Source organism: Scophthalmus maximus, chromosome 10 (genome assembly GCF_022379125.1).
Source record: "Scophthalmus maximus strain ysfricsl-2021 chromosome 10, ASM2237912v1, whole genome shotgun sequence".
Taxonomy (NCBI): Eukaryota; Metazoa; Chordata; class Actinopteri; order Pleuronectiformes; family Scophthalmidae; genus Scophthalmus; species Scophthalmus maximus.
This window is the reverse complement of record NC_061524.1, coordinates 8,121,726-8,144,659: the sequence shown is the minus strand read 5'-3', so window position 1 is coordinate 8,144,659 and position 22,934 is coordinate 8,121,726. Positions and strand designations below refer to the sequence as shown.

General features: G+C 40.6%; 1 protein-coding gene across 11 annotated transcripts in view; it reads left to right on the top strand.

Annotated features, from left to right (window-relative positions):
* Positions 1–17: 17 nt before the first annotated feature.
* The window catches only part of LOC118283518 (cilia- and flagella-associated protein 46), a 46,811-nt gene continuing 23,894 nt past the window's right edge, over positions 18–22,934 (top strand). For 2 of the 11 annotated variants that reach the window (XM_035605587.2, XM_035605591.2), the window contains exons 1-24: positions 537–818; positions 913–1,034; positions 2,566–2,697; positions 3,030–3,094; positions 3,894–4,061; positions 5,294–5,417; positions 5,778–5,872; positions 6,651–6,797; positions 6,984–7,083; positions 7,479–7,577; positions 7,950–8,140; positions 8,813–9,038; positions 9,245–9,362; positions 11,005–11,134; positions 11,712–11,836; positions 12,174–12,289; positions 13,465–13,577; positions 14,426–14,638; positions 15,349–15,496; positions 16,911–17,060; positions 20,096–20,206; positions 21,192–21,373; positions 21,710–21,841; positions 21,954–22,119. In XM_035605587.2, coding sequence (XP_035461480.2) covers positions 770–818; positions 913–1,034; positions 2,566–2,697; positions 3,030–3,094; positions 3,894–4,061; positions 5,294–5,417; positions 5,778–5,872; positions 6,651–6,797; positions 6,984–7,083; positions 7,479–7,577; positions 7,950–8,140; positions 8,813–9,038; positions 9,245–9,362; positions 11,005–11,134; positions 11,712–11,836; positions 12,174–12,289; positions 13,465–13,577; positions 14,426–14,638; positions 15,349–15,496; positions 16,911–17,060; positions 20,096–20,206; positions 21,192–21,373; positions 21,710–21,841; positions 21,954–22,119 — 3,222 coding nt within the window. In that variant the 5' untranslated portion in view covers positions 537–769. Of the gene's footprint in view, positions 39–531; positions 819–912; positions 1,035–2,565; positions 2,698–3,029; positions 3,095–3,893; positions 4,062–5,293; positions 5,418–5,777; positions 5,873–6,650; positions 6,798–6,983; positions 7,084–7,478; positions 7,578–7,949; positions 8,141–8,812; positions 9,039–9,244; positions 9,363–11,004; positions 11,135–11,711; positions 11,837–12,173; positions 12,290–13,464; positions 13,578–14,425; positions 14,639–15,348; positions 15,497–16,910; positions 17,061–20,095; positions 20,207–21,191; positions 21,374–21,709; positions 21,842–21,953; positions 22,120–22,934 lie in introns of those variants that run through there. The other 9 variants (XM_035605589.2, XM_035605588.2, XM_035605585.2 and 6 more) reach the window with 8 other exon arrangements.

Genomic DNA, 22,934 nt, shown 5'->3' with positions numbered 1-22,934 from the left:
GGCAATAACCGGAACTAAACTCCACTATATTTATTCAGGTAACAAAGACAGAATCTCAAACTGATTTGATATCGTTTTTTTTTATTGTCATCACATATAACTTTTTGTTCCCCCCCCAAAAAAAAATTCTGAGAAGCCGCTGCCTCCCTGGGCTCCTCTGACGAGCTGCGACTGGTGTGTATGAGTGTGTAAGAGAGTGGGATGTGTAAGGGAGTGGGTGAGGAACAGAGTGAGAGGGAGTGATGTGTGAGAGATGCTTCTATATTATAGTTTTATATAATTGTGCTGTCCCCCAATGGAATTTTTTTTATATATATATATTTATATAGGTCAAATATAAATTGATTATTTGTATTAATTTATTTAAGACTAAAACGGGATGGTTGAAATTAAAATAGCAGTCAGAGTTAGTGTTGGGTAATGTGGAAAGAGTATCATTACAATTGCGCCATCAAGGAGTATCAACCCTTTTTGTCCCATCGGTGTACCGTAGTTCATGCCCGGCGCTCTCCGGTTGCCTAGTTACGTCTCCTAACTACAAACGCGGATGGCGGAAATAGGTCAAGTCTAACATCTATGTCAGCACGGGACGACTTGTCCACTGAATAAACCACAAACACATCGACGCCAGGTTCAACGAGTCGCCGTGCAGGTCGTCTGCTTGTCACACAGCGTCGCGCTTTGTTGACTTCCACACACACACCTGTGCCTGTTTTAATGCAGCTCGCTGACACTAGCCAACCGGCTATATGAACCACTTCCGCCCGACATGGACCTGGATGTTCGGCACTATCTGACCAAGGCAAAGGAGCAACAAGGTTCGTGTTTTTTTTTAACTTTTTTCTTTGAACAAGCTGTGAACACGCGTTGTGTGTAAAGCGCTGCTCACCGTGTGTGTTGTCGCACGTGCAGACTCCGCAGCTGTGCGGGCCGCCTACAAATTGATCGAGGCCACGACGGCAGCGGGAACCGGCGGGCGGATGCGGCGCATCGCCCCAGAGTTGTACGTCGATTGTGCGGAAGCGGCTCTGCAGGTGAGGCGTGGAGGCAGTGGCGCCGGAATCAGCAGGGCCCACAGAGGTCCGGTCAGGGAGGACGTTCTACATGTCATGAGGCAGACGTTTGATAGAAAAGAAATAATGCTATCAGTTGTATATTTTCTCTTTGTTAGGACAATAATGGCCACAGTTGCTCCAGCAACCAACTTTGTTTGCTTGGAACAATGACCACCTAAAAGGTCCACTGCGCAGTAGTTGTGGTTTTAAGTATTGCTTCATTTTAAACATGCTGTGCAACGTTTAAGATGCAACTCCAAATACCAACTCATTGCCAATGCCCAGCTTAATTTAATATCAAACATGTTGAATCCCACTATATAAATGTCAGACCCCCAGTGTCTAAATGGCAGAATGTCATGAGCTTTATTCCATATGTAGACCTGAAATTAAGGACAGAAGGAGTGCGCCACAGAATTGGCCCAGACCGTCCGCATTGGACTCCCGTCACCTCTGATTCCAAATTTTTAATAACTTCTGCTGCGAGTGTTTCCCCCGCAACCTTGTCCTGCCGGTGATGTGCCGAGGAGTATTTTCATGTTGTGAGGAGTTTATAGCTGCTGATAAGTCACACAAGACACGATGCTTCAAGCGGCCCGCAAGACTGAAAGATGATTTGCATCTGACTGTGAAGAATGTGGAGCTCATTTATATCAGTAAATGCCTGCTACTGTGATGATATGTGGGCATCCTCCCCCGTGGAGGCTGCTGAAAAAAGTGATTGACATTACTGGCATGCGGAGAGGATTTATTGGGTTTTGACTAAATGAACCAGGGTGTGTTGGTTGATTCACGCCAAAGCTTGTTGGTGGTGCAGGTACCGTTGTAGAAAATCATGTAAATGAAACCTCTGCAGAGCTCTTCTCCTCGGAGATTACAGATGTCATTATGTCACTGTTTTCATACAGTTACTTTAGCAAGCTGAATCTAACTTTTCTCCCAGTAGGGAATAGAAATGAATATCCACTAATGTAGACGGAACTGTCCTAGGGCAAGGGAAACAAATTTGAATAATGTAACACAGTGATGTTCCATAATGTGAATTGTTCACTCTTCTTTATATCAAAGTTTTCTTAACAAAAATATAGAAAGCCTTGAAATATTTTGAGTACTGAATTAGTCCTCAGCAGAACTACATCACTGTCTCCATTTCTTAACACACTGATCTACACTTCACATGCTATATGTGCATGAGGGAAAAATAATAATCACAACATAATTGCAAATCTCACGGTAAACTCCTCTGGCAGCACTGCGATTTCTTGAATGAAAAAGACCGTGTGCGCATCTATCTGAGCCTTTATACAACACAGCACTGACATTGTCAAGGACAGCAGAACTGCATTTAATTAAATTTTTCATGCTAAACATAAACTGCATCTTAGATCCTTAAATAGTTTTAAGGATGTATCAAATATGGAGATGCAGCGGTGACACGCTATAAGGGCGTATGAGGTTGAAATATTTATTTGGCTTGTTCTTGGTGTATCCCTCTCCCTGTGTTTTTCAGCTGGGCTGTTTGGAGATAAGCACAGCGTGTCTAAAGATGTACTTTGAAGGGAATCCGCCATCGAATCAATTTTTGTGCCGAGCCTACCTCTGCCAGGGCCAGCTAACGTCACCGCCGGCCAATGGGAGTGTGGTGAGCACAGTAGATTGGACTCATCTCCTCAAGGGGGCTGTGTTTCTTTGTGTGTCTGTGCCACTGAGTTGTACACACACACACACACATATATATATATATATATATAATTTCTGTGGACATACAGAGTACTTATTTGCACTAAGAATGAAGCAGATATCCTAATTTTGTAAACAAGCTCTAGTGGTTCTCCTCCCCCAGAATGCGATTCCGCCTTGAAGGCATGTTTCCTTTTGTAGTTTTTAGAGCAGTTTGTGCAGAGTTTTCTGATATTTGTGATTGTATGATGTGAAACTTCTTACACCCCCCCCATGCATTCTTTTCTATTTTAGGAAGACTTTGAGGAAGCTGTGGTATATTTTCTTAAAGCGATTGAAATTTCAAAGCTTGAATCAAGGTACGTGCCCTCCGGGAAGTACGCTTCGCTTTGTTCTAACAGTGTCACGGAAGTTGAACAATGTTTACCATGTACAGTTATCGTCTCTGATATTGTTTGTCGATGGCACCTGTAAAGAAAAACAACAAGTAATGAAAGTGAAATGTTTAATGTCGTGAGAGTTCAGTCGCGGCACAGAAATATTCCGGGACATTAAGGTTTAAAAGAGCATTTTTTAAATGTAACACGATTCTTCATGCTTTTCTCTGACCTTTTATTCAGAAGAGGATATTCTTTTAAATTTGAACAGCTCTCTGACAGTATCTCTGAGCAGGGTAAAACGGGGGATAAATATTGGTGTGTAATAATAGAAATTGTGAAAGAGATACTGGCTCAGCCTTTGCAAGCAATCAGCTCTGAATCTCTTCGCTAATGAACTCATGACCTGTCAATGAAAGGGCTGAATGAGCAATCCGAAAATTAACACCAAAGGGAATACATATCTAATACATCCCAGACGAATGCACAACACATTCTCTGGTGAATAAATTAGCAGCACTCAAAGAGTCTGTTCACACAGTTTTCTCCTAAAGAACGCCTTAAATTCATAACTTCACATAGAAGAGCTCATACAGGGAGCTCTCATGTGGCTCATTGGACCACGGTTGATCCACACACTTGAAATTCACAGGACTCCACACTGAGTTGACTCTTGGTCTGAATTGAGTTTTACTAAGCGATAAAATGCCTTGCATGTGCATCATATGAATAATTCAGTGTCTTGTGTTTATTTCTTCTGCGTGTGGTTCGCGCCTTACAGCTACCACTTCATGGTGTTCAACGCCTCGGTGCTGTATTTCCAGACCGTGCGCCCCCTTCTGCTGCAGCCGGGGCGGTGCCTCCACCTGGTTCCTTCCCTCAGGCAGGTGGTGCAAAGTCTGGAGGAGGTGGCAGACCAAGACCACAGCTGGAGGGCTGAACTCACGATGCAAGTGACCCCACAATGCTCTCATATTTCCCTTTTCAGAAAAAAAGAAACAAAAGTCCAGTCCTGATTCAGTCCAGTCTCATGCTGGAAGTTAATTAACCGGCAGTTCATTTATGACCATAGCTCTGTGCCCCCCCCAGCTAATTGACTTTCTATTTTTTCTCATCCATAGGGTGGAAAATATGTTCACATGTAAACTGTTTTGTTTACATTTCTGCCCTGGCACCTCAAGGCCAAATGTTAGTTTTATCTTTGTTCAGAGGATACAATGCACCATCCATGTACAGTATAATATCAGTGACACAGCCAGCCAGGGTATTAATAGGATTTGGTACAGTAAGTCTGGCATGACAGGGATTCATAGCTGCGCACAATAAGACAGTTGAGGACAGCACATTATCGATCAATCAATCTTAACTTATGTGGCACCTCTCAAACAAATCAAATGAAATTGATTGACAAACATAGGATGTTAAAAGTGAATTAAAGACTCAGATTTATAGACCAATGCAACAGTCAAGAATTGAAAAGAATACATGTAAAGATGGGTAGTTCAGATAATAAAAAATGTATTCAAAAATAAAAACAACAATACATAAAATTGCAAAGTGCTTTTCAGAAAATAAATTATTCTAAGATAGTAAAATATCATAAAATTAAAAAGAGGAAAATAAATAATAATGATCAACACTAAAACAAAATAGAATTAGATAAATAATATTGCTAAAAAGTAAATATAAATAATAAAACCATGAAATTATAAAAGCTAGACTAAATAGGCAGGTTTTTAATTTAGGTTTAAAAATATTAATTATGTCTCCTATGACTTCCAAATCTCACTATGCTGCCACAATGATGCAGCGCATTGTCTTTGGAATATTTTTCTTGACACTGAACAACACAGGGGCAATCAAAGTATGAGAAATACCCTCCAGTTTCTACAAAAACTGAACATTCCAAGCTTCATGAGGGAAGGGCTCTTATTTTTCAGTATGTTGGATGTCGTTTTGTGTATGTACTGTAATTAACTGGGATCTTGGCGTATAATCCAGTAGAGAAACCTTGCGAGGTAGCTGGATTTTCTCACAAGCAATAGTCTGGTGCGTCAGGTTACTGGTGGAGACGACTGTAATAAAACTCACAACGTATCACCAACAGCCCAGCAAACTCTGAAGTGCTGTGCTGTTACAATCTGTTGTCATTAATCTTTTGCTCTCACTCTTTCTCTTCAGGCACCTAATCAAATGTCTTATCGAATCAAAAAAAATGGAGGAAGCTGCAGAACTTGCCAAAGTTACGGGAGAATTGATCAAGTCGCACTCCCCACATCTTTATCCAAGATTCTTCATGTTACTGGTAAACAGCATCTGTTGACATACATATAAACCTTAACCTAAAACAAAATAAGAAAAACATCTTTGTATTAACATTTGCGACTTTTTTGAGGTGTGTTGTTTTGCCTACATGAAACATGTCTGAAACCACACCACTGATTTAATATTTCAATGTATCCGAATACATAAAAATTATTTTCACTTCAACCCTGAAGATTATTCACAAGTCTAGAAATTTGCTAATTTGCTATTTTCTTATCATTCAGTCAATTGAGTTTCATCTGGAAAACGATGACCTTTAAATGAAACATTTTCACGATGATGAATAAACTCTTGAATTCTTGAACTCGTGTGTTTTCTACCTTTACTCCTCTCCTCTTAGGTACAACACAGTCTGACAGAAGGTGACGTCCTCATCGAAATGAGCAGGCAGAGTTACACCCTAGCAGTCATTTACAAAATACAGGAGTTCAAAAAGTAAGCAAAGTTTGTTCTTTTCGGCAGGATTGTTCTGCAGAAATCGTTATGTTTATGCTGTCATGATGAAAGGCAATTCCATCTATCTGCGGCTAGAATAAATAAGTCGCACTGTAGCTGTAGTTGTCAAAGAAAAGAAGCTCATGATCTGATTTAATGATGTTTGCCTGGTCTGGTGATTAATTCCTTCATTTTCTTCCAGCTAATAATGGAGGGAGGTTGACTGCATAATTTTAATCAGTTATGACTTTATTAATCATCAAGGGCATGATTTGTAATTTTTTTCAAGTTTACCATTCTGTAGTTTAACCTGCAAAGTGTATTATTATGCTATGCTTTCTTTAGCTTGAGGACTTACCAGATTGTTTTGTATTGAGCAAACATCAACAAGTTTTGCAAACATCAATCCTAGGTCAATAGTGCAGTGATACACTGGCTGTCAGCGCAACCTGTAGCATCTCATAGTGGGCTACCTGTGCACATGAATAGCATTGCACCATGGCTACTGTTGTACAAACCTACCCCCCCCCCCCCCCCCATTTTCTCCAGGCATATACACAACATGTCAGCACTCTTTAGGGGTTTTCAGCTCAGCTACAAATGTGGACAGCGTGACTCAGTCAGCATCATAGGTTATTTTTACCTTAACTTTATGCACTGTTTGGTTTCAGTATATTAGAGGGCAAATGAAAATACAGAATCCCGCATACTGTTGGATGTGTAAGTACATGTTTATTGATGTACACACTACACAGACAAGTTTCCCTGTTGTTTGTAGCAGATTGGAGGAAAATAAGGATGGGCTGACGAAAGAGGATTCTACCAAGCTTGAGGAGATTTTCCATCTCTTGGTGGATTGTACCGACGCGTCCGCTGTGCCTGCAAACCTTAGCCCTCCCCAGAGTCCCATCCAACCAGCTGACAGGTCTGTGACCCAAAATGACCTGATCAAATCACCCACCCAACAAGCTTACCCTTGTTGCTCCCTGTCCTCCTAAATCTCCCAGCACCATAAACCTACATATGGATAACACAAGGGCAGTACATGTCTCAGATTACTGTACTGGAGTGTTGTGAATTGCATAAATTATGTTTTATCTGGGATTTGCAGGGTTGCCTTCCTCCTTGAGTTGGCTCTGCTGGCCTTGCAAGTGAAGCATCAGAGAGTTGCTGCCGACTGTTTGAAGGAGCTAAAGTTGGCGAGAGAGGCTGTGAGTGTCCGATACTCTCTTTAAACCTCAGGCAGTAGTTCTGCTCAATGTTGTAATTGTACATGCTATAAAAAAACATGCGAATTTATGCATGGGATTTGACAATCCCCTTTTAAGTAGGTGCCTCACAATAGATGGGATTAATTAGCTGAGCTCATGCCCAAGAGCCAGAGCAGTTACTTCATTTTTAGGATTTCTTTCTGCACATTAGAATTTATTTCAGATAAAGGTGTGTAGGGCTTTCAGAAACTTGCTTCTTTCTCTCTTATGCGAATTAGGTAAAATAAGGTAAAATAAATTTACAAAATAGGAGGTAATAGTTTGTAGTGTAATTCTGATTTCCATGCACTGCCTCACGCTGACATCTGAAATCACATGCTTTTTTTCTTTTCTAGAGTATTGGCCAACGCATAATAATGGAATGTGTCAACAGTGAAATCAACCTCCTGGAGAAAGAGGCGAAGATGAATGACTATTCCAAAGCGCGTGTGGAGGTGCTCGATCATACGTGAATTATCAGCCGCCGCATGTTCTAATGCAGGCAGTGAACTGTGTGAACGATGGCAGAGTCTTGATTAAATGTTCAATAATATTTCTTTAATCTAATTCTTTGTTAAACGGCAGTAACTCTAGAATTCCCCCTTCACTTGAATAGGTGTCCCTGCTGACCTATCGAGATGCACCTCATGATTTGGTTTCAGGATTTTACTTATATAATCACCCTAATTTCATACCATATGATATTTGGTATGAAAACACATTTACAAATTGGCGCCACACAGTCAATCCAAGTGTACTTGCCCAGGACATGAAGTGTTGTGCTGTTATTGCTGCAGGAGAGATTCCCAATCTGTTTCCTCCCACAGGCCTGGCTGAAGGAGATAGGCAAGCTGGATCAGTGGCTGCAGAGTGCAGTGAGAGAGGGAGACCCTCGGGCGGTGCAGGCAGTGTGTGCTACCCAGTGGAGATTCTGCCTGCCCCTCTTGCAGCACAACCTCAGGAAACACACCAGGACACCTCTGCTCAGAGTGGCCCAAGCACTGGAAGACATGCAGAGGTTTCTGCTTTCTTCAAATTCATGTCTTAGGGATTTTAAATTCTGTTTTCATTGCGTTTGTATTTTACTGTCATGTGTTCCAAAAAATAACATGCAAACAAATTGTGTCCTGATTCATCTTTAAGTCCGAAGGAGCACTAGTATCATGGATCTGTTAAATTGCAGCTCAAAATGTATAGTTTCAATTTTCTGGTCATTCTGACTGTCAGATTAGCATTCATCATTGAATGTGTGCTTTGTGCTAATGTGCTTTTCTACAGCTGCATTTACTGTATGTATGTTTTTGTCAAGTCAGATTTATTTACAGTATTTATCATATTAAAACATCAACAGGTGAGCCAAAGTGCTTTACAAACACGGCAAAGGAAAAACAATACAAATATAGATTAAAGCGTGTAAAAACAGAGCAAGAGAGCAATGCGGTAAGATGCCGTTTTATTTTCAAGCTTTGTGAAAGACACAGCATATATTTGTGTTTTACATTTGGATCAAGCTAAATGCTATTGTGATTATCTGTGATAAGAAACAATTTTCAGGTTCTTTCACTGTTGCCTTTTTTAAAAATAGCTACGGAGTTGTCGTTAAGGATTTTTTTCACCAAAATGACATAAGTAGATTTTCCAACATTCTATGTAAGTTTATGCTGAAAGTGTTTGTGTATTATTTCCACAGTTTGTTGCAGGAGATGCGCTGCCAAGTCCACTCAGAGCTGGCTGTGATTGAAGAGGAGGAGGGGCGGCTTGAGGCCTCTCTGACCCACCTTCAGAAAGCCATGCTGCTGGATAACGGGACGCAAGGCGAACGCCTGTCGTCAGCTCTGCGCCTCCTGCAGCTCAGAGCGACCCTCTACCAAACACCCTCCCGAGCTGAGGATAAAGCTGCGAAGCTGATGCAGCAGGTTTTCAGTTCTTCTTCAAGTAACGTACATGCAGTGTACAGTTTTAATGAGACAGGTGTTACACATGTAATTGGTATGCCTAAGTCAGCTTCAAATTCTATTCTCCTGTTGCATGGAGCTGTAGAAGTGAGTATGGCTGCTCAGAGAACATTAAGTGAACTGTGTCAAGTTAATTTTGACATCCAATCCTTCCTTCTCTTTCTCAGGCCAGAGACATGTCCCCCCAAGATAAGACAGACATCCGTCCCATCCTGGTTGCTGTCGGTCTCCTTTTGGGCCCTGATGATTTCCAGATTGTTATGGATGGAGACAACATCTCCAAAAGTACAATACACATTTCTCACTTTTTTTCACCAAGACAAGGACATGTTGTCAATGCATCACTAATTAGCAAGGTCCCCCCGTGTTGGGACAGTTTGAAGCCCACACCCGTATTTAACGCGACTTTCATCTGCAGCAGGAATCAATCGTTTGATCAAACTTCTGTAAAGTGACAGTTTACTGGCCTGAAAGAATATACCCCAGATACATCTTATTTGAGGTTTACTCTGCCTGCAGTGAAGTGCAATTTTCACCTTCATGCAGAAACATTTAATTGAGAATGGAAAAAAAAACACTCAAACAAAAGATCTGACGTGCTGAACCCAAATATCTTCAGAGTGTAATAAGAACCTTAAAGACACAAAACTAGAAAGAAGTCCCCAGTATATAACAGATACATAAATAAACACTTTTGGAAGGCTAATGCACTGCAGCATTTAAAAACGATAAATAGGCCTACAGATCAGGAGATATTATAAATAATCTGATTTTATCTCAGGTGACCTTCATTCCCAGAATGCACCTGGAAGGCAGTCCCCCTTGCTGATGGGGTAATGAGCTGCTGTCTCAGTAAAGCAGATTATATGCAGATTATGACTGAAAACTGAATGAATGTCACCGAGCAAAAATTGTTTATAATGACTCGTATTCAAATTTGTTCCGTGCTCTCCAAGACGGGACATAGAATCGCTCAGTGGCAGCGTTAAACTTTGTTGCAAAGTTGCGCGCGACTGCGCCGCGGTTAAGCGCGCGCTCCCATGCAGCTCACGATGAAACCTTATCAACTGTGTGCAGTGGACCACGGAGCAGAAGGCCCCGAGCTCGGGGGAGCCTTTGATCTTAGACTAATTCCAGGCTCCTCGGTCCGCAGCATCAAATGAACATTCAGCAGTTCTAATAACTCCGGTTAGAACTGGCCTCTGACAGCTGGTCAAAGGGTGTCTGCTGCAGGCGTGGGTTAAAGGCTTTGGTCCCTGGAGGCACCTCTTTTTTTTGTCTATAAATCCTAAGGATCCCCTCGTCGTCGACATTTAATCGTTCTTAGCTTTAGGCTAAGACACCAAGAAGCCCCTGAGACAAAATGAATGAATGAATTAATTGAAGCATGTAATGCTGCCACAACTTTGTATTGTTTCAATCAATGAGAGGTGTGCACATTAGAGTGTGTGTGTATTTGAAGGGGGAGCACAGTGGCACTGGAGTCTTTTTCTCGATCAAAACCCTCCAGTCAAAGTAGCAGATCTGTGGTGATAATTCAGTGAAGAAAACAGACTCTTGAATATCCCTCTCGCTGTAGATTGCTCTGAATAAAAATATGAATATGTTTCTTTCCGCTAAATGTCTTATCTGCTTGCACTGCAGCCCTGTTGGAAATGGGCCAATTCCTCTTGTATCTCTTTAGTTGTATTACCCTGTACCTTCATGGAACGGCATAATAAGGATAGTTATGTAACTTCCTCAAAAGGATTAACTCTCCCTTTGCATAAGCAGGCACATTTATTCCACATTCTATGAATTATAAACAATCATTTAGAACTAAGACGTTGTGCAAGAGAAAGACTTTTAACATTCTTCTTCTTTCAAAGAAGTTTCTCTTCACAGCAGTATTATTAAAGTTTGACCATGCACTTCATCTATTGTCTAGTTGCTGAAGACAGTTTGGGATCTGGACCAGTGGCTCATCTCTCTGCTAAGGCTCAGCATCACTCTGCATCTTTACAGAAGGTGGACGGACACCTGGGCAGACGAGCCGGTGACACTGACAATACAGAGAGGTGTGTGTTTGTCTGCATGTGAAAGTATTATTCTAGGCTATCCATGAATGTGTTTGAATACAAGTAAAAGCTTTTTTTTCTTCTTCCTTCTCAGTAATTATTTTCTGCAGTCAGGCTTCCCAGAAACCCAGTTGGAAAATTGCCTGAATAACCAGCCTCATATGCCGTGTTGAATTTATTACCCCTTGCTTATAATGAACATTAGATATTAATGAATGTTTGGATCTATTGGTCGTCATTGCAGTTAAAGTTGTTGTGCGACCATAGGAGTCTGCAACGTTATCTTACATTTCTTTATTCAGAACGGATAATTGAGTTCCCCCTGCCTGCCCGAATAATTACAGTTAAAAAGTGTGCACATCACAAATGGCAGGCTCAATGGTCAGGAGAGAGCCGAGTCATCAGGGCTTGACAATTCCCGAAAGGAAAATGATTTATTATTCATGGCCCTGCAAACAAAGTATCTTGGATCATATGCAGCATGCTGCTGTGCCCTTTGCCTGACCTCTAGTTTTAAAAGTAATCATCTCTCATCTTTTCCTCTATTGTTTTTTTTTCATTATTATTCCTTGGCAAGGATGAAGTTGTGGGCAACACTGGCGAAGACAGCCAGGAAACGGGAAGTTTGGGACGTGTGCCGAGCTGCTTGTCGTTTCTGTTTGCTTTACGATAATGGGGGATGGAAGATTTCCAAGGCTGACAGTAAGATAAAAAAAGATCCAAAGACTGATGGTCCCAGAAATATTCTGAAGAATTAGGGAGAGGCTTTTAAATAAGAATGATTTAAGATAAAGGTGTTGATGTATAACTGCTGTACCAGTGTTTTATAATTATTATGATATCATGAAGATATAATTGTAAATCTAAATCAGGTCCCTAATAATGTAACAGAACTGATTTGAATGAGGCAAAATGTGGTTATAAATATGGCTAATAAAAACACAGGGGGACAGGAAGTAGTTGTAGCAGTGGCTGTAACAGTGTTATTCAGGATGGTGAGGATGTCTTAAGAATTCACATCAGAGTCATTTCTCCCCAGAATTCAGCTGCTCAGATGAGGAGAATGAAGAGTGTCTTGACGGTTGCAATGAAAGCCAAACTTCTGTGAGGGACCACCTGCGCCTTTTAGCTGAAATCCACTTCATCAGTGCTGAGGTGTGTACTTATTCAAAGTCATGCAAGTAGAAGCGTTATTTAGAGAAGAGAAGCTGGTTTATCTGCAGGGCACAGCAAAGTTTCTTGAGTCTAATAGGTAGATGCACTGAAAAACAACTTGATTTTCTTATTTTGTCATTTTTATTTTATTTTTAGCAGGAAAAGACAAGAGAGCAATGGAAAAGCCATTGCCAGCTGTGGGCCTGACTCATTTTGAAACTTTTTCACAGCAGGTTTCCTTCTGTCCCCCAGTGAGAACGGGAGAATTGCAGAAAAGTGCCATGGAAAATGTCAAAAATGTGGTTTGATTTCATGGAAAGATTATTAACTTTAAAGGGGGAATGAGTTCATATTGACTGATGGATCTTTTAGCAAAAAAAATGTTCTCTTCTGGTTTGGATGATGAAAGAAAGTCACACACAGTGGCAACTTTAAAATTTTATTCCACAGATCAGACACAACAACTTTTGTAATGACCCTTTAGAATTATTGTGGCACATTAAAGGTACTCATTTGGATCTTTATTTTTTATGTAGTGAGATGCTCATGTTTTTCTTTTTGAAAAATGAGAAACAATGGATGCTTGCAATAGTAGACTAGCATTATGAGGATTTCAACAAGCCATGAGGTAGACGGTGATTGGTCAGAGTCAGAAATTGTTGTGCTTGTGTCATGAATTTGTCCCCTTGTGTAATCGTACTTCCCATCAAGCTGGCTGCTCCAAGTCTTTATTAAGTCCATTAAGATGTCAACTTGACAGCACTTTGAAGAAAATGCAGACAACCATCTACAGCAAATACGTGACCTTGCCAAACCTGACTAACACCGTCGTCTCCACTGGCTCCTCTCATGTATCTCTCTCTTTGTTCTATGCCACATAGATGTAATTTCTTATAAGAATGGGGTTATGAGGGGGGTAATTAAATCTGAAGATGCCTACTGCTTAGTCTGATGATTAAGACAGGTTTGTCTTGTCTTACCCGAGTTTTCTGCTGCAGCGAGTGAAATGCTCACCGGGTGTTTTCTTTTTTTCTTTGATCTGCTATAGCCGTGCTTTAACGGCTCCAAAGAAGCTGTCATCCCCATAGTGGGAGGTCGTCTCTTCTCCATGTCAAATTTTCAAAACAGGAAGTCACCTTTAATTCTGGATGTATGAACTTACTCTGTCTTACTAGGCCACCGTCCTAAAACTGTTAACTGAGGGGGTGCAGCTCAACAGCCCTGCCGTCCCCCCACGGGAGGGAGGGGTTCATGTGTCTGACGACGACCCACACTGGATTATTTTCAGGTGAAAACACTATGCACACACTTATATCTTACCATTATAAAACTTAAAGAATATGTCTCTTTTTGTATTCATTTTGTTAATGTACTGTATGTGTCATTATAATTTAAATATCATAGATAATATGCAGAGATGGAAATGACACAATCTCTTGAACTATGTTTTTTTGTCCCTTAAACCAAAACTATACACAGCAGATCTGAAACCATTCAATTATATGGTACAAAACAAGTCTTCAAACATCTTCGATGATGGGATAATCTTTAGGATTATCTTTAGGAGATAAATACCAACATCTTGTAGCTGCAGCTCCAGGATCAGACATCATGAGTCATTGTGGACAGGGTGATTATCACACTAATTGATTAAGGGAATCAGAAAAGGACAATACACCAAGATAGTTATCTCAACCAAAAACCTAATTTATTATTATTTTCAAGAATGTTTTGTGCGACTTGTCTCATTGGATTGCAGTCACAACTGACATGTGACATTCAGCAATGGGACAACCACGACTCCCTGAAATGTACTGTACCTCCAGCACATTGCATTTTGGGGACTGCAAACTAACAAACAGACAAATCGCTGCTGAATGCCTCATAGATATAACCTGTATGACATTGTCAAAGTGGGGTTCCCCTTTTTCTTTTGCATCATGCTGAAAATGAAAATGGAGTTATTCATGTTGGAAGAAGAATTCTTTTTTATTTATTTACTTCTTCACCTTCAGTTCACTAAAGACAACAGCATGTTGCCACCATACTGCTGTATCTTCATCTCTCATAAAACAAACATGACTTTCCCACTTTATCCCTTTCCCACTCTCTGCTCTACCTCTCTCACCCACCCAGAGACTGGGTCCATGCTCTGTCTGCCTACGCCACCTCCAGCTTCTTACGGGCAGCGGAGCTCGGATCAGAGATCATGGAGCCATGGGTGGTTGCAAATGCAGCCATTTACCTGTGGAACTACAGCAGCCACTTATTGGCGGCTGGGGAATACCAACGCCTCCTTCCCCCTTTCCAGAGTCTGGTGGAGATGCTACGGAAGATTGAGTGCCCTGGGTATGCTGGGTCTCTAAATTACTTTTATTCGGTCAGAGTGAATTTGGGTGCAGTATCTGTTGATGGTGAACTATACCATCGATCTGTGTTATTATAAACAGGTTTGAACCAGAATATCGAATGCGTTGGAGGAAAAACTCATTCTCAAAATGTCAGCATTTAGGAAACATGAAACATAGCTGTTTTCAGACTGATGACTCTACATTTTCTGATTTACTCAGTGGGTCTTTTGAAAGTGTTTCATCAGCCCAGCAGTCATTTTCTGAACCCTCACTGGACCACTGTCTATATAAAGTTATTCATTTCAGGTGAAACGAGAAAACTATTACTTTTTAAGCTAATAGCAGCAATATGTACACTTGTCCCAAGAGAATAATTTTCATATGGACAGAGTTGACTTCTGAAAAATGCCTTTCAAAATATTCTCTATGTAGCGAATTCACAGAATAAGAGGCAGCCTAGGATCTATGATGGAATGAAAACAGACCAAATTGTCCGTGGGCATACACACGATTATACAAATGTTCAGATTCAGTGTCATTCTCACGTAACAATGAGGCAAAGAAAACATTTCTTTATCCATCCAAATTTGTTCAAAGAGTATATGCTTTCAGGAAGAACCAACAGATAAAAACAAGACCGTTTTTGTCTTCAAGCTACACTTTCTGTTGTTGTATTTCCAGATAATGTCAGTTTTCAGTTTTCTTCAGCGCTGTGTTTCTCAGGAATCCTACCCTGGTTGTGCTACTGTGTAATGCTGTGGCCTGGGGGTTGATCCAACCTGTGATGGAGAAGGATCCTTCTGTTCAAGGTGTTGCCTTAGAAGCTGCCCTGCAGGATGTCCGCAAGGCGTTAGAGGTATGTCAGTGTGCGCATGTGAGAGGAGGATGGGCACTTGTGCATGACTTGAATGTTTCAATTCATGTCTTTAATGTATATCAGACCCAAAGAGGTATTTGTGAAGAGTAATGACTTTCGACTCCTCAAGAGGATAAGAAATTATCAGTTTTGAAGAAGGACTGATTAATGTCCAAAGAAAAAGTGAGAAAAAATAATTTCCCCCTGGGTTTAGAAACCCCCAATTGTCATGTAACATGCAATCATGACAATTCAGTCGTTGTAAATCTGTCGTTTGGTTGTATTTGGTTGCAGCAGACATGATTGACTCTGTCTGTCCCAGAATGACTGTGGTGATCTGAGTTTTTTTTTTTTTTTTTACAGTGTCTGATCTTTCCCATAGAGAAAACAATGTCTGAAATCCCTACATCCATAGCTTAAGAAGAGATTGGAGTCAGAGAAGAGTTGAACAGAGGGTGTGTGTGTGTGTGTGTGTATGTGTGTAATCTCATCTCTTAAAGGAGTTTGCAAAATCTCTATTATTTTGCCATAACAGGTAATTGGGGGACTCCCGAACAGATAATCATTTTCTATGTGTTGAAATGTAGCACTCAAGGCAAGAAAAGATCATAGTTTTGGGGTCGCTCAGTTTGTCTTTGCATCTATATCTTCGATAAGCGAGGCCTCTAAGGAAGCATCTTACATTCCTCCTTGATATTCATATCATGACACATGTTGAAGGGTTACAGGTGAAAAGTTGAAGAGTCTCTGGGTTCATCCTGTTATATCATTAATCTGCATTACTCTTATAACCATGCACACACACACACACACACACACACACACACACACACACACACGTTTTCACACTCACATGATGCTTTCATGAGTCTGATGACTTTGTTCTCTTTGCTGCAGTTGCCAATTAAACGCCTGTTTCCTTGCTCTGTTTCCATTCAAAGGATCCACCATCAATATCAGCTCTAACTCCAGATGAAAAGCCCTTTATCAGTAAATTATTAACCAAATTTCATCATATCTGTTTCCTTTTTGAAAGGAAGATAAAAAAAATGAGCCTTTCCAATACATTTTTAATAGCCAGTCTACAGTATAGCAGGGTCACATACAGTGTTTGACTTGAAGTCTCACTTAGTATGAGCCTCTTGTGTATGTCTGTCGTGTTGGCGACTGGCAGGCTGGCAGAGGTCTTCAGGCTAGAGGATGTCTAGGGTGTGCAGTCAGTCTTACACAGTCTTTCAGATACATATCATAATGTATAGTATTCAATAGACACTTTGATCAATATAAAAACTTTTTTCAATATTATTCAATATTAAATAGATGTCACGTTTTACCTATAAAACTCCCCAGGCGGCTTATTACAGACCAAGTGCTGTAGTTCTGTCTAATTGTTGATCTTTGCACTTCCTCCTAGCTGTGTGACTACGCCCTTCACATATCCAACTGCAACATCCCGTGCGAGACGGTCCCCATCGCAGCAAAGAAGCAGGTGGTTGCCACATGGGTGCAGATCAAGAGGCTGTTGCAACAGCAGATCTGCTCAAAGATCGACATTAAAGATGAGGTACTTGTCTCCGTCAGTCCACCTGTTAATCTATGTTTAGCATTTGAATGCACCGCTGCGTATGAAATGGTAGTGATAACAGTGCGTTAGGCTCACGGTTAGAGTTTTGATAAGAATATGGCATGATTATGTTTTTTATTTTATTTTCAGTACTTTATACAGCAAGTTATATACATATGATAAGTAAGTTTGTGTTTTTTACATTTTTTTTTTTTTCTTACAGTTTTTCTCCATTGCTTTGATGCAATGCCTAAAACAGTAAGGCCCATGTTGAGAATAGGTTAAATAAACGATAGAACGATTTTACCTTTTGTGAAGCAGCAAAATCCCACTCCAAATATGTTGTGTTGTTGCCAAAACTCTGCGTAGAACAAAATCACATACTGATGCTTAAAAAGAAAAATGCTGCAACAAAGAAGACTTGAAGGTTGTTTTTTTTAAATACATATTTTTAACACATTGCATCAAAACATAAATCTACTGTATACACTGTAGATCTATATTCGGTATTGTCCCTGAGCTCACTCTGACAAATACTCTTTGGAATAACCGTAGTGATGTCAACACAGAGTCCATGTCTTCAGTGAGCGAGGTATCGCTGTGATTGAAGAAAGACAGCACACTGGCTTGCAAGCTCAACTGAATAGCTACCAAGTGATGGAACCTCACATTGTCAATTATGACACTATAACAAAGTTGGACAAATGTTGCCCCTCCCTGAATTCTCCCAACTTACATTCATACTCCTCAAACACACTACAGCTACCTTCCCTGCCCTCTCAGCACCAGGCAACCAGTGTGGTGTGTCTCTTTACATACATTTTTTGAGCATGTTTTCACACAGTGAATTAGTCAACACTGCAGAGAGACTAAATGTTCTGTTTTATTTCCTTATTTCATGAAACTTAACTTCTGTCTTTGGGAACAAGATTAAAAGTATTGTTAGATAGCTATGCTCCATGCCCCTTTTGCAGGTCGCTGCGCGAAAATGACATGCCCAGTATATCTCTGCAACTACAAGGTTGTGACACTGAATAATCTTGTTATCTATATAAACTTAACACTTGTGAGATTTCAGCAGAGGTGAGATAATCAAGTATAGATGTTATTGGGTCAGAGTAAATGAAGATGCAACACACCATAAATGAAAGATTTCATGTCTGCCTGAAAAAAAATCAGAGTGAATTTCTCCTATGTAATAATGCAGATGAAGCCCATTGAAAACCATAGAACAACATCTGAACATAATCTTTTCCATGTTATGTTTCTTACTGCATGACTCATTTAATCTCCCTACATGTCTCTGTTAGTGTGTATTAAATCTAATATAACTGCTTTAATGAAGACAGGTGAGCATCTGTCTCTCCATAAACGATCTTTGTAGTTCGACATAGTCCTCCGACCTTCCAACAGACTCAAAGTAAAGTACAGAGGGAGTGTATCTGAGCAGGGCATTGGTCAAGATGAGTGATTGACACTCTATAGAACATTCAGAGCCAGTAGAATCGACGGACAGCATCAAAATCCGTCCGAAGGACACCATTCGCTATCTGTGAGGGGGCAGTGCGAACCGATTGTGACGCATTATTTCCCCGACGCCATTTGACGTGCGACTTCCGCCTGTGTAGGAATGACCAGGTGGATTAATATCTGAAATGACGAGCGGTCTTTGTGCTCTCTAACGGAATCAGATTTATGGATCAAAACACCGGTTTTCCTGCAAATACTTCGACGGTAAGACATAATTTATGTATGTCGCTGTGTTGACACGAACATTGGTCAGCAGCTGGTAAGCTGAATGTCTGAGAGCTAGAAGAAGGAGCGCGTTGGAATCTGCAGAGGCTGGGCGTTAGCATGATATGTAGCTTGTGTTGTTAGCATGTCGGTAGCAGCAGCAGCTATCGAGTCTGACATCGGTGATATATTATCATGTAAAGTTGTCGTGTTTATGCGATATTGCCGACTTAGTTGCTTGGTGATTTAATTGTGTTTCATGTCGGTGAAGAGGGTTGACATCGGCATGTAGCCGAGCGTCTCCAAGTTCTGTGCAGCTGCCGTGTGGCTTCATAGCTTCATCTTTAGCATGTAGCACATGTGCTACCAAATACAGTTTTTATGTCTCTTTCTGATACAAACATTTTTGTTGCTGCTTATTCGATGATAGTTGGTCCAGAAAAATACCTCCCATTATTTTAAATTCTGTGATGTAACAAGGGTGATAAAGAAATACTGTAGAGCTACTTTTATACCATTATACCTTCTCTTCTTCATACTGGTCTGAATCGACGATAAAAATGCAGACTTGGAAATCCATAGTGGGTGAATCCTCGAGACAACTGTAAGGCTCAGTGTCACAACATAATCATGTCACATTAATTATGTATCCTGTATTATGGTCTATTTACAGTTTGTGTATTATATATGCTCATGATATTGTAGGCCTGCGGCGCTGACATTTTTATTAATCTTTTTAATGTTGCAGGTGTTACTTCCGTCAATTCCATATTACAGTTTTGTATATTCGCTGATCTATGATCATCTCCGGATGTGATATTTTCCGGAATGTGCTGCTGTACAGTGAGAAGAAGCGCTTGTGCAATTTGTCAGTGAAATGTACTGTTTGATTAGTCGCCATAATCCTATGACCATTTGTCAGCCGATAATTTCCTGCCCTGCATTAGTCCTTTCACCCTGATGAGATTTGAGTCACCGACCTAATGAGGTTTGTTTCTCGCCGTGCAGATTTTGAAATGCAGTGTGTTATTATGAATGGGGTTGATCTGTAGTTGCAATCAATAAATCATTAACTCAATTTCAACAAAATGGGAAGTCATGCATTATCAACGAGGCCAGCTCAGCAATATTTGGGACACATACCATGATAATCATACTGCAGGTCTATGCAAAATTTATAAGCAATTACTAACACTGTACATGTCTTTTCCATAGTCAAACCCGATAGACTGTACATGTACATTCAGCAGAGTCCTGCACTGCGAGGCTCAGTATTCTACGTTCTCCATGTGTTTTTGCAGTGCGTGAATGAGGAAGAGTCGACAATGACGCGCGTGCTGGTTGGAGTGGAGATGCTCCAGTGCAATAGGAACCCGAGCCATATGGAGATCACTGTTCCCAGTCTCTCCGCAGTATGTACTCCTCTGCTCGGGTTTTTTTTTTTTTCTACTGTGGCAGTTGACCAGATGGTAACCACAGATGCCAAGATGACCCATGAGCCTTCGGAGCCTTTCCTGCATCTGATTATGTGTCAATACCTTCAGAATACTGTAGCTGCCTCAGTCGTCATGTTTTGGTCGGATTAAGGTTGTTAGAGATTTATTTGACATGTGATGTTTTTGGGGGTTCATTTCTGTGTAGAATATCTCTCTCTGACACTTAAGCCTTTAGGCCTTTTTTCTACACCTATATCTTTCACGCCGTCTCATCCATCCATCTCTCAGCGGCTTTCTTTATTTCTCCTTCCTTTCCGCTCATTTTCTTTCTTCCTCTTCTTTTACTTCTCCCCTTTTTCCATCACTCCCTACACTCTGCTTCCCTTGTCCTATCTCTCCTTTTTCTTTTTAATTTTTCTTCCTTGATTCATTTGCTGCCCTACTTTTTCTGCCTCCTACTTTTTCCTTTACTCCCTGCCTTTGGTTTATTTTCCTCATGTTTGCCTTTACTTTTTTGTTATTCTACCCCTGTTGCTTTCTTTTTATTTACTTCTCCTTCTGTATTTTCCCTTGTTGATTCTTTCTTCATTCTACCTCTTCCTATTCATCTTTGTTTTTATCACCTTTTCCTTCCCCCTCTTTAATCATACTATCTATGTTCTTCTCCCATCCCCAGCTTGTAGCACTTAATTTGCCCATGACTTTTCCCCTCTCTTCTTTTTATTCCCTCCCCACTGTCCTCCCCTCTTTTTTCCTGCCACCATAACACTTTTCACAATGTGTTTTCTGTAGCTGTCTCCTCCCCTCTTTTCCCACCTTCCCTCTTCTCACATCTTTTTTTCTCACTGATTCCTTCCCACACTCCCTCTTCTCATGTTTTTGCACTCCCTCCCATCCTCCTTCCCCTTCCCTCAACACCACTCAAATTTTTCTCTCCTCCCCTTTCTTCTCTCACCTCAAGCTGGTGAGCATGGCGTCAGAATGCAGCTGGACGGACGCTGTGGTAGAGTTGCAGGTGTGGTGCCAGCTGGCTGCGTTCTGTCACTATGCCAAGGACCACAGCCTGGTGCTGTGCTACACCAAGCGTGCTCTGCAGCTGGAGGAGGCAGCAGCAAAGAGCATCAACACTATGCCCTGTCTTTTGTAAGTGCGTTTGGATGATTATAATAAATTTATACAATCACAAAATTATAGAATAGTCTTTTTTGTCTAATTCTTAAAAATGGGGAAGAGAGGCTGTGACAAACGTATGTGAAAAGCATTGGGGGCATTTGAGATTTTGCTTCCTCTCTGTGGGGCAGGTGACATCTTGTGCATAATCAAGGGTATTGCAGTTAATATAAAGGAGCCATTTTTCATTTTTGAATTGATGTTTGTCTAGAGTATGTTAGATATACATGTGTTTGATTTATTTATTTATTGATTGATTGGCTGACCTTACAGGTCAATGGCTGCTAATGAATGTCCTCACACCCACAGGTATGACCTGACTGCAGTGAATGCGTTGCTGAGCACTGCAGCCTGTTTTAGGGGTTTAAGCTTAGTCCATGAGTCCAACGGAGATCTACACACACACAAAGAGGCAATGAAGGTGCTTCTGTCCAGTGTCAGGTGCTTTTCACAGTTTATTCATGTATCAACTAATGTCTTTCTCTTAATGTGCTCTGACTGAAATGTTTAATTTCTTACTTTATATCTGTTGCCTCCTGTCTCTTTTCCACAGCTATGCAGAAAAGGCTGAGAATCCAGCATTGTGTGTCAGAGCTGCCAGACATTACTGGAACACTTGTCTACCCCTGTCACAGACTCCTGAGGAGAGATGGCAACTCCGAGATCCCCTGGAGAAGATCCTGAAGGCTCTGGTCCATACTACCACCAAACGTAGAAAAGTATTATCCTTCTCTATCCTCATTTATACTGTCTTGGCAGGACTTAATTTTTAAATGACAACAGAAGCATCATCAATGCATCATTAAAAAACAATAATAATGTCACATAGGTTATAGGAATTGCAAAATGTATTATATTTTAATCTATAATATATTTTTTTCCTAATTTAAAACAGTACATAATTTTTCAGTACAAATTGTACAGCCCCTTTCTAGGCCTAACATCAGACAAGTCTTTTGTAAAACTTTCATTTTTTAGCCATAAAAGAATACGAGCAACAAAATAAACATCAAGTAAGCAAAATAAGAATTGAATTACAGCCAGAACTGACCTTGTATGCCTTGTTTTCTTATTCTGTTCTATTTTTTTATAAAAAAAATTCAAACACTCTGGTTTAGTTGCTATCAAACATAGTACAATATATGGCAAGGTTATTAAACATGCTCTGTTATCTTTCACTGATGATGAAATTGATGAAAATTCTTCCTGAGGCTGCTGCAGGCGAGAGACTTTAGGTACGAGAAAACATCTCATCGCTGCCTTTGAGCAGCCACTGGGATAAACAGTTGTTCAGCTGCGAAATTACTTTAAATCCATAATTAAAGGCAGCTCATGTGAGATTTCAGAATGAGGCTTTTGACTTGGCACTGTTTTCCAGCAGTGCTTTGACCCACAGTAAGTTGGAGGAAAAAAGCGTAATCTTTCACATTCTATTTTGTCTTGTCTCAACAGACTTAATGTGACATTTTTCAGTGTGGGATTCAAAGATGTAAACATCAGAAACAACTACCTCAGCCAGATGATTGAAGCTAGT